The sequence below is a fragment of the Nuphar pumila genome, chromosome 14 (assembly GCF_984573655.1).
Source record: "Nuphar pumila chromosome 14, dmNupPumi1.hap1.1, whole genome shotgun sequence".
Taxonomy (NCBI): Eukaryota; Viridiplantae; Streptophyta; class Magnoliopsida; order Nymphaeales; family Nymphaeaceae; genus Nuphar; species Nuphar pumila.
This window is the reverse complement of record NC_143262.1, coordinates 17,406,410-17,418,839: the sequence shown is the minus strand read 5'-3', so window position 1 is coordinate 17,418,839 and position 12,430 is coordinate 17,406,410. Positions and strand designations below refer to the sequence as shown.

The following is a 12,430-nucleotide window of genomic DNA, read 5'->3' as shown; positions in this document are numbered from 1 at the left end:
AACCCTCATTTGACCAAAAATTAGGACATAAACATACTGCCCCGACCCTTTATGTGTTGATTTTAGTTTTTTCGAACCCCTCTCTTTTAGTTTTTTTTCTCATAGCAATCTGTCCCTCTCAGCTCTCACAGTTGCAACATTCTCGTTGTCTCTCTCGTGGTGGAGCCAAAACAGGCACGCCTCTCTCTTGGTGGAGCCGAAACAGGTACGTCTCCCTCTCGGCTTTCAACATTCTCTTTGTCCCTCTCGTGGTGGAGCCAAAACAGTCTCTCTCTCTCTCTCTCTCTCTCTCTCTCTCTCTCTCTCTCTCTCTCTCTCTCTCTCTCTCTCTCTCTCTCGTTCTCCTTCTTATCTCTTCTCCTTCTCTTCATAACTGGTAGGTGTGCTTGGTGTATTTGGTAACATGAAGCATGCTTGACTACATGAACTCTGGTTTCTCTTCAGATTTTAGAAAATTGTTCACGGCCACAACAGAAACTTTATAGGCTATTGAGCTATGTTTCAAGTAATGAGAAAGTCACCACAAATGATGAAAATAGAATGAAGGTTAAGATGCTATCTTTTCACATTTTTCTGTGCATAAACATTGGTCGAAAAGGATGTAACTTGTGCATGATCTGTGGCTTTTGCTCCCACACTGCCTCTAGCATTTTTGCTGGATTTAGTTCCAGCATTTTTGCTATGGTATAGCAAATCACTTTAATGTTTTCAGCACCATATGTCTTCATGGGTAATCTTGGTTGATTTCATGAGCTGGAGTGCAAGCATTGCACCCATTTGGCAAAGGGTGTAACATGCGTTTGCGTGCATGTGTGTGTATCGTGAAAGTACTTATATATTGGATAAGTTTTTCTTTTATAGCTTTTGAGTTCTGATATTTTTGAGTGTGTAGGTCTTCTTTTCTAATTTGCACTCTAAAATGAACTTTGGCATGTTGCTCCATATCTAGCATCTAAAGAAAATTGTCTAGTTTACTGAATACCATTTGCTTAGTTGACTCTATGTTTGTGAGCTTTATTTTGCATAAAAGTGTTAGGCACACAAAACAGATGATCTAAAATTAAGACAGCTTATAGATTCACTTGGATTTTTATATGGAACTTCATGCAAAAGAGAATTTGTTCTGAGGGGCGTTGATCCATACGAAATCGGGTCTCAAACATAAACCCAAGAAAAAAAATTGTGCTGGGGGGCGCTGCCCCCTAGAGACGCCAAGGGCACCCCCCTTGGACCCCCGCCCGCTGACCGCGCAGCGGGATACGCGCTGGGGGGAACCCCCGACCCCCCCCCCCCTCCTGTAAGGGAAAAAACATTGAATCAGGTTCCACAACTCATCACTCGATTCATCCATTTTTGTTTGAATATGAATCTAAATTTTTGTGTTAATATATGTTTTCTCATATGCATTTTTGCAGTTGAACAATGGGAAAAGATGTAGGATGGGATCATGGAGTTAAAATTTCAAATCCCACTAAAGGTCTCAAACTCGTAGGACATGTAATTTGCAATTATTGTCATAAACAAACTGCATGAGGCATCTATAGGTTAAAGCATCACTTAGCTGGTACAAAACATGGTGTTAGCATGTACGAAGCGGTTCCACTTGATGTGAAAAGATTTTTTGGATCATCAACAGGCGATAATGTGAACAAAGAAACCAGCGGATCATGTAGTGATCCAAACAAAAGCACAGGTGGTCCCATGGACCTCTTTGTGAACAAAGAAGCATGACAAACCACAATAAGCATTGCTTTTAAAAGCGATGAAAGAAAAAACGTATGCCGTGCCATTGGTAGATTTTTTTATTCAAATGCCCTATCATTTAATCTTTGTAACAATCCATATTTTGGTGCAATGGTAGAAGCTATTGCAAATTATGGGCGAGGGTTCAAACTGCCTTCTTATCACGAGATCAGACGTGAATTTTGAAGGATGAGGTAGATTGTACTCATGAAATGACCAAAGGTAGGTTGCAGCATTATGGCAGATGGTTGGATGAAAAAGGAAGAAACTTAATTAATTTTCTTGTAAACAGCTCATCTGGGACAGTATTTTTGAAGTCCATTGACATCAGGGACATGGAAAAAACTTGTGCAAATTTGTGTAAGTTGTTTGAAAAAGTTGTTAAAGAAGTTGGTGAAAGTAATGGGGTGTCATTACAGATAATGCATCAAATTATGTGGTAGCTGAGAATATGTTAACAACAAAAAAAACATGTTTTTGGACACCATGTGTGGCGCATTGCTTGGATCTTATGTTAGAAGATATTCGAGAGATATCAATTTTTAAAGATACAGTGGAAAAGGCAAAAAAATGACAAGATATATCTATAGTCATGCATGGGTATTAAATTTGATGAAAAAGTTCACAAAAAAGAAAGAACTTCTACGTCCAGTTGTCACTCGTTTTGCTACAACATATCTCGCGCTTCATAGTATTGGATGTTATAAGAAAGAGTTGAAGTCGATACTCTTGTCTTCAAATTTTAGATCATCTAATTATTATAAAAAATCTGATGCGAAGAACATTTCTTATATTGTTATTAATGATCATAAGTTTGGGGTTGTCATATCATATGCAATTAAAGCTACACAAACGCTCATGAAAGTGCTGCGATTAGTGGATGCAGATGAGCCAGATATGGGATTTTTGTACGAGGCAATGGATAGAGCAAAAGAGGAAATTGCTTCAAACCTTGACAAGGTTGAAAAAAAATATAAACCTATTTGGGATATCATTGATAGACGATGAGATTTGCAACTTTGCATGCAACTGCCTATTATTTAAATCTTCATTTTCATTATGTTGACAACTTCAACCCGGATAGAAGAGTTATGAGTGACTTTTATGATTGTGTTGAAAAATTGGTTTCTGATGCAAATGTTCGGTTGAAAATTACAACACAAATCGATGCATTTAAAAAGGCAAAGGGGTTGTTTGGTAGAGAGGCAGCTGTTACAACAAAAAAATTAAAAAGTCCTGGTAAGTTTGCAATTATATTGTTATTTGTTAATATTTTTTATGTTTTTTGTTAATTATGATATTCTTAATGTTTTTATCAATTTTTTATTGTTTTATTTGAATGCAGCTGACTGGTGGAGTTCATTTGGGCACGAAAATCCTGAGTTGATGAATTTTGCAATTCGAATTCTAAGTTTGACGTGCAGTGCATCAGGCTGTGAGAGGAATTAGAGTAATTTCTCATTGGTTTGTGACTTTGTATTTTGTTTTTTAATTATATTTTTATAAGCATAATTATCTTATAATTGATTATCAATCATTTGAAATTATAGGTGCATACAAAACGGAGGAATAGACTTGAACAAGAGAAGATGAATGCATTAATTTTTGTAATGTACAATATGAAATTAAGAGGGAGAAATATGATGAGGTCTACCAAAAACCCTATATATCTACATCATATAGATTCAGACGATGAGTGAATTGTGGAGAAAGAAGTTTCAGTGTTGCCTAATGATCCCAATTTGTTAAAGGATTCATGGTTGGATCCGAACTTTGACATAAATGCCATAGAACATGTGCCTATTGAAAAAGTCACTTCACCTCATGATTCACAAAGTAATTCTAGGCAAGACAAGTCTTCAAGAGATCAAGGTAAAGCTATATTTTTTTACCTTGCTATGAATATAAATGTATTTTTTTAATTACATAAAATAAGTATTTAATACATGATTTTTTATTGAAGGAAAAAGAAAAGCAAAAGAAGTGATCAGGGATGTGGAGGAAGCAAGTGCAGACGATGAAGAATCAGAGAATGAAGATGAAGGAGAACCTATTTATATGGATTCCTTAGATGATGACATTGGAGACTTAAATATTGATGATGACGAGACACACGAAGAGCCTAGGCCCTAATTCATATCATAGGGATATTGTCATTTATATGTTTTTTGGGGTCTTTCATTTGTAATTGTGAATGTTAACACTCTCATTTTGAAGAGTTTTGGACAAATATATTAACATTTGGTTGTTAATGCTGACATTCATTTTCTAATTATGACATGATGTTGTTAATGCTAATATGCATTTTGTTGTTAATGTTAATTTTTTATTGAATGAATGCTCATATTTTATTTTTTAGATACTTACATAGATCAAGTTGTTGCATTAATGTTACTTTTACATGTTAATCTCATATTTTTTCAGTATTTATTTGAGATTTTTTATTTCTTGTTGGTTGTTGCTTCATCAATAAAGCATTTTTTATTTATTTATAATTATAGATATTTTTTATAGTTTTTTAAGTTAAAAAAGAAAAAAAATTAGGCTTACGCTTTACGCCTCTCCTCAGATTTTGGTGGAGTGCCTCGCTACGCCTCAACGCTTTTCACAACACTGGGTACAGGTCAGACCAGTTTCACAATCTGACTCCACCTGGGGCCATTTAAACCATTCTTATATGGCTTTTCACACACACACATATCCATACTTTTGAAAATTCCTGTATATCACACTTACACATCCACGTCCATACCTATGTGACATATCATGCAGTTGTTCATGAGTGGGCAACATATGACACAAAGGATTAGGATAAAGAATAGACACCCTCTAGAGAGCTGAAATGTGGAATCCATGCTTCCACATAATTTCCAAACTAAAAAGTTCAAAAGTATTACAAAAGGTGTACCTTCCTGTTTCTACTAGAAGAAGCAAAATTAACACCGCCATCTGCCAGACAAAAAGCAAAAAACTTAAAATAACTAACAATTCAAGCTGTAAGGCAGACTGCCTTCAAAATAAAATAAAAAACTGGGAATATTTACAAAACTGCAAAAAGCCGGGTAATGCTTGAAAAATATCACATCTCATTCGTCTCCATCACCATGAAATTTAAGCAAAAACCATTCAAAGGCACAGAAAATAGAATACTATTAACCATTTTTTTAGTTCTCTCTATCAGTATCTATATATATAATCCATTTGATACTGGCCGAAGTCCAAACTCATACATCTGATAGGCTTGTTGCTTCAGGTTTAGGAACCTAATTGGCCAAAGATGTGTACAAGGTATTTGTAACCTAGATTGGATCTAATAATACTAAGATGCAATGGTCCAACAATGGAAACGTGAAACCTATTAGAATTTGAATAGGTCTGTGAGCATTTTTGCCCTAAAAATAGACGCAGCCTCACTCATAAGTCAGATAGGCTAGTGGGTTCAGGTTAGGGATCTAAGTAGACTTTATGGCCTCTATAGGCTGTTTATAACCAAGAATTGGATCCAATCAATTAAGCTAGGAACATATCCAAATATGGACTCATGGGTCAATAAGCCTCATAGACTCGAAGCAAGACCCACCTTAGTCTGGACCCTAGTCAAAATGGGTCTGTGATAATTTTAGACTCAAAATCAGACCCATCCTAGTCTAAATTGGTTCCATTCCAAAAAATCTGGCAATTTTTTGAATTGGTATGTCCAACCAAGTGAGTCGCCGGCTCTTGGTTCAAGCCCATACCAAAGTTTAGGTTGGCTTCAGTTTAAATAGCTCTTAGACTAAACATAATGCATCTAAATCACAACCCAGTTAAGAACCCAATCTATGCATTTAGCTCTATCCTAGATAGGTTAAATATGAACACTAGACAAATTATTCAAAACTGGCACAACCAGTGACGTAACAGGCACTTTGACCCTCTTAGGTGAGTAGACCGGGTCAAAATTCAGATCATTATAACCCAGGAAGAGGAGAAAACCCACAACTACATCCACACTCAAAAAATGGTTCACGATATCTCATTTTTTGTCCTTTTGGTTATCTTCCACCAGAAAGCCATGCAGATAGAGAAAAATGAATGAGGTAGAAAAGTTGCACATTAGTGCTGATCAGTGTTGTGAAAAGCGTTGAGGCGTAGCAAGGCGCTCCACCAAAAAACGAGGCGAGGCGTAAAGCGTAAGCCTCAAATTTTTTTTTGAAAACTTTTAAAAAATTATAAAAAAATATCTAAAAATACGAATAAATAAAGAAATGCTTTATTGATGAAATAACAACCAATAAGAAATAGAAAATCTCAAATAAGTACTAAAAAATATGAGATTAACATATAAAAGTAACTAAAAAACTGATTATATAACTGGAAAATATATGAGATTAACCAAAAAAAGTTAAAATATACTAAGAAACTGATTACATAACTGAAATAACTGGAAAATATATGAGATTAACCTACAAAAGTTAAAATATATGAGATTATACTAAAAAATATGAGATTAGCATATAAAAGTAACTAAAAAATGATTACGTAACTGAAAATATATGAGATTAACCAACAAAAGATAAAATATACTAAGAAACCGATTACATAACTGGAAAATATATGAGATTAACCAACAAAAGTTAAAATATATGAGATTATTCTAAAAAATATGAGATTAACATATAAAAGTAACTAAAAAACTGATTACATAACTGGAAAATATATGAGATTAACCAAAAAAAGTTAAAATATACTAAGAAACTGATTACATAACCGAAATAACTGGAAAATATATAAGATTAACCTACAAAAGTTAAAATATATGAGATTATTCTAAAAAATGTGAGATTAACATATAAAAGTAACTAAAAACTGATTACATAACTGGAAAATATATGAGATTAACCAACAAAAGTTAAAATATACTAAGAAACTGATTACATAACTGAAATAACTGAAAAATATATGAGATTTATGAGATTATTCTAAAAAATATGAGATTAACATATAAAAGTAACTAAAAAACTGATTACATAACTGAAAAATATATGAGATTAACAAAAAAAAGTTAAAATATATTAAGAAACTAATTATATGACTGAAATAACTGAAAAATTATATGAGATTAACCAACAAAAGTTAAAATATAGTAAAATAGTAAGAAACTTATTACATAACTGAAATAACTGGAAAATATATGAGATTAACCTACAAAAACTTTGTTGATTATGTCTCAAAAATCTTATTGTAAAAAAATAAAAAATAAATAAAAATATTTTTTGCACCTCAGGCTTGCGCCTTGAGGCACAGAGGGCCGCACCTCAAGGCAAGGTGTGCCTTTTGCACCTCAAGGCACATTTTTTATAACACTGGTGTTGATTCTCTGGTGTTTTTGAAAAATTTCCCAAGGAATTTTGATGGCTTGCACTTAGGTTAATTAAGAAGCAAAATTACATGCATACCTCTGGAGAACAGCAACATACCTTTTCTTTTCTTTCCTGTTGAAAGGACAATCAAAAAATAAAAATCAGAAAGAACGCTAAAGAGGTGAGGTATGAAAAATTAAACCAAAATTAGCTCATGAATCATTTACATTGGCATGTAAACAGAACAGAACAAACAAAACTAGGGGCCTATGTAGTCAAAAGCCCCGACTAGTCCGCCTAGTCGTTCTAGGCTAAGTAAAACGCCTAGGCTTTGCAATTCCTAGGTGGGTACCTTAAAAGGTACCAATTTTGCCGACTAGGCACCGATTAAGGCGCCTAGTCTGCGACTAAGCTGCCACAGCCTAGGCACGAGGGCAGTTTAATTATTTATTATTCATATATACATATATATATTGTTAACTTTTTTGTATATATATATATATAATTATATGTATGTGCGTGTGTTTGTGTGATTTGTTCTGTGAAATCATGAAAACATGCTTAGTTATTATAGTTATATATGTGTGTGTGCTACTTTGCTTTTGGGATTTTTTATGTGAAACATTCAAAGCATGCACAATTAATTTTAATTGATTATGTTTTTATATATGCATGTGTTACTTTGTTTCCGATGATTTTTTCTATAAAAGCCTGAAGGCATGTTTATCATTATGAATTATGTAATATGTTATTTATATATGTATGTGTTATTGTGCTTCTGTGAAAGGTTGAAAGCATATTTTGTTGATTATGTTGAATATGTTATGAATAATTGAAAATATATATATGTATATATATATATATATATTGTGTGCGTGTACAATTATATATGCATATTAATATATTTTGTGAAAGCATGTGTAATTTTGTACTTGTGTAATGAAATCATCTTATTAGTAAAAGAATTAAACATATTTTTATGTATATTTTGTGCAATTTTTTATATTTAATTGGGGTACCGACTAGTCCCGTCTAGTCCTCGACTAGTCTTTTTAGGGGTCTACCGACTAGGCACCACCTAGCGCTTTTGACTACATAGATAGGGGGAGAACTACAAAACACCAACATATATAATTTTTAGGTCATTCTTAAATAATTCATCTCCCTCTTTAATCATTCTTAAATAAACATTTCCCTCTTTTCCATTCTGACAACCTACTTGAGGATAACTATTTTCTGAATCAAGTGATTTCATCATTAACATGTAAATAGAAGCAACAAAGTAAAGACACTCATAAGACTGATTGCATCTGATTAGTAAGCAGCCTATTTTTTAAGAACACACCTTGTGTTAAAAAATAACAGACAGAGAGAGAGAGAGAGAGAGAGAGAGAGAGAGAAATCCATGTTAATGAATTTTCTTGTTAAACCACAGTTAAAATACCAGATCTGATTCAAATTGCACATATTAACATAAAAAAAGGATGAGTAACTAAAACAAAAATAAAGCCAGTTTTTTTTCTGAACATAAGGGCTAACCAAACAGCAGTACCTTCTTCCCTTTGCAAAAGAGATTGAGGCGCCTTGGTAAGCAGGCCATCACCAGCATAATCTAAATTTCTGTTCTCCTTCACTCTAGGCATCCAATAATCAGAACCTCCTATATGAATGACATGTGACTCCTGTGCAGCAGAGTTCCCTTTCTCTCTGACAAGTGATTCACATACAGATTCTGCATAGACATGATTGGATCCTTTTCCTGTTGCTGAAGGAGAATGTGGCAATTGTGTATCCACTTTATGGATGGATACAGCACATGAAGACTCCTTCACTTGGATTCCAGATTCACCATCTGAAACAACACAATGGTTAGAGAATATTTCTTAACGCCAAATATCTACAGAAAAGTGGGAATAGAATGACAGAGAAAAAGAAAAAAAAGAAGAAAAGCATTTACCAGGTGGATACTTATGAGGAGCATTGTCTAGGCCATTAATTAGTACTTGTGACTCAAGGAAATGTTCGATTGCCTGTCTCAGTGATACATTTGGAAGCAAATCATCTACTTTACATTGATGGGAAAGGCATTGAGGGCACCTTGCCTTCTCAACCAATGCTAAACGGATACCTGTTGGCCAAAACAGCAGATACATCATAAACAAACACAAGGAAACCGCAAATAGCGAAAAGCCTTGGACTCAAATACATAGATCAGTTATAAAAAACTTGAGGGATTGGACCACAGCTTCAAGGGGAACTATCACATTTAAAACATATTAAAATGACATTACCATGCGTGCAGATTCAATGACATGGTTATTCCATCACTTAAGGAGATTACTGGAATTTCCAAACCAAATATGTTGGCAATCGACATCAGAATTCTCATATATGGGCTTACACTTTTCACAAAAGCTATGCTGACAGCAGGGAATCATCACAGCTTCTTTGAAAATAGCTTTGCAGAGGGAGCATTTCAACTCTGATGGCAAATCCACATTTAACAAGGAAGAACTCTTATCTGCTACTTTAAGAAATCTCATCCTGCAAAATCAGGAAAATGGAGATCTAAGCTACCAATAACTTTCTAGCAGTAACCAAACAGATAAAAGATATAAGTAAATTGAAAAGCAGAAAAGCATACTTATCAGGCTTGGCAGCATTTTCTTTTGATACAACATCTGTCGGCACTAGTGCTTCCTTTTCTGCAGCATGATCACTCTCACCATGTTCCTTCCCTGATATATATCCGAAATAAAGCAGCAGCAATAAGAAAATTATCAATTATTTTTAAGACATTCACACAACAATAAAATTGGACAGCCTGTGAAACAAAACTACTGGATTCACCTGCTTCAAAGTTCTGGCATACTGAAACTGACTCCGGAAAGCATCTGAAACAGGATATATGTCATATATTCATAATCAGAGAATATCTGAAGACTGAAGGATAAAGAGTCAAAGACATGGGAACAAGAAACACTTTAACTATAAAAGGTTCTATTCTGGTCAAGATCACTCTAGAAAACTTCACAAGTTGTCCACCTTACCACCATTAAATTATATAAAATGTTGTGTTTCTAAGACAAAAAATTAATATATGGTGTACCACAAAAAATATTCAAAAGTAGATCACATTATCTTAAAAAAGAAATACATGTGTGTGTTTGGGGGAGGGGCAGTTGGAGAAGTAATATATAAGAGAGCACACGTATGGCTAAAGTGTAAAAACCCATGACCCATAAAAGTTGTATTATGAAAGCATACAGCTGTTTAAGAGTTTCACGATAAAAATTTGTCAGAACATCAAATTGAATTTGAACAAGCTAACAACTGGGCCTAGTAGGAAACAGAAGCAGTAGCAAATTTTATCAGTTTTCTCTGACTGACATCTAAACAGTCCATAAGAAGGTTTTGTTTTTGTTTTCTTGCAAAATGCCAGCTTTACCAAAGAACATCACGTATGAACTTACCTAAAATCCCCATGCTTATCACTGCTTTTAATAATAAATTAAAGTGCCAACGTGCCACTTTGTCCAGCCTCGCAATATATCAGAACCTTAAGTAACTTATCTATCTACCTCCAGCACAAGGTAATGTAAGCACGCTTATTAGTTCAGAAGTCCCCAGCCAGAAAGTGCGTAGTTTTACCCTTAGCATTCATTCTCAATACGAAAAATATAAGCCTGAATATCAATTTTGGCAGTACGATGTAAAGTTCCAGGTAAAATACCAGAACCAAGGAACTCACCTACTGATTCTCTGAGTGAGACCTTGACCTTCTACGAGGACATCAACCAACTTTCACCAGGTGATGAACTTCAAGTTATATATCTTTCCCAATTATATAGTGTCAGTCTTCTCTCCAGATTGATGTAAACTTCTTTTGAAAGAAGTACATCAATTCAGGTATAAAAGAATAGCCGCTTAAACTCATAAAGATCTGGATATTTCCCAAAAGTTTGTCCATCTCCCATTCATTAACCGTGTGTTTTCTCGCATCGCCTGTTTAGGCAGTAGAAGCATCAGCAGTACCACCAAAAAATAGGCTTCCTTTTTCTCAAAATAATCTGGACAAATATCTTCCAGTCCCATCCAATCAAGGGATTTGTCTTCAGAACGTGCTACGTGTTGTGGAACTGTTGTACATTGGCACTTTCTAGATATGAAGCCTTGTTCGAGAAAAGCTTCCATTTCCTTCTTCCAACTTTCCACCTAATATGTTTCATTGGTGCCTCTATTTCCAAAAAGTTCCACGGGCAGTGCCACTAGACATTTATTTAATTCTACAACAAGCTTTACGAATTCACAAAATTCTCTTCCCATGCTTGAACCTTCAAGCCAAAAAGAAAAACAAATAAAAGAAGAAAAGTTTCTGGGTTGTTTGCATACTCCATCTTCAGAGCACAGACTTCTGGAATTATTTGGCAAAGGATTGCCATGGAGATTAGTTAGAATATTTCTCTCCATTCCACCAAAGTTCTTCACCCCTCTGTCTCTTCTTCACATGGGAGGAATTTGTACCATGGCGTGAAATGCATATGTAAACTAGTACTTTACCAGGTCCTCGTATTAGTGCCCTAACCTTGTCATACCCATGCTGATACAATATAGTCCTCAGTATGGATCAGCTGGGTTTCAACATAATTCGACCCATTGTATCCATCTTATGGTCCAATAAATGTGCAGTGTAAGCTCCATAAAAAGTGTCTACTGTATATTTGTTGATTATACCTTTGACATGCTTTACACTTTAGTTGGCAAATGACAATTTATAACTTCAGATGTAGAGAATTTTGTAAGATGTAGCATGGCATTGCATTTTTGCATGTATATATGTGCACACACACACACACACACACACACACACACTATATATATATATATATATATATATATATATATATATATATGCCAAGGAAGGTCCAAACCACTTTCAAAAAATCAGTTCTATATGTGTTTTTTTGCAAATCTAAGTGCACAAATGGATCAAGTTTTTTTATTGCATAAATAGGATTTTGATAGTCTTAAAAATCAAAATTTTCAACTGTTGATTTTTAGCACATTATAAAATCCCATTTATACGTCAAAAATTTTTTATTCAAGTGCTAGTCATTAGGTTTTTGATCATGTAGATAGCATCAGTGCACTCAGTTTTGCAAAAAAAGAAACACATCTAGAATTGATTTTTGAAAGTGGTTTGGACCTTCCTTGGCTTGGACGGTCATATATATATATATATATATATATATATATATATATATATATATATATATATATATATATATATATATATATATATATATATATATATATTCACATTGTACCCTTTATACACATGTTGT

The 12,430-nt window shown here is 34.1% G+C and overlaps 1 protein-coding gene across 1 annotated transcript in view; it reads right to left on the bottom strand.

Annotated features, from left to right (window-relative positions):
- The window catches only part of LOC149816518 (uncharacterized), a 57,216-nt gene that overhangs the window by 26,832 nt on the left and 17,954 nt on the right, over nucleotides 1–12,430 (bottom strand). The window contains exons 5-11 of the mRNA XM_089986674.1: nucleotides 9,936–9,979; nucleotides 9,730–9,823; nucleotides 9,487–9,629; nucleotides 9,043–9,213; nucleotides 8,638–8,937; nucleotides 7,182–7,217; nucleotides 4,652–4,692 (exon numbers count right to left, since the gene is read on the bottom strand). Of these exons, the coding sequence (XP_089842800.1) occupies nucleotides 4,652–4,692; nucleotides 7,182–7,217; nucleotides 8,638–8,937; nucleotides 9,043–9,213; nucleotides 9,487–9,629; nucleotides 9,730–9,823; nucleotides 9,936–9,979 (829 nt within the window). The remainder of the gene's footprint in view (nucleotides 1–4,651; nucleotides 4,693–7,181; nucleotides 7,218–8,637; nucleotides 8,938–9,042; nucleotides 9,214–9,486; nucleotides 9,630–9,729; nucleotides 9,824–9,935; nucleotides 9,980–12,430) is intronic.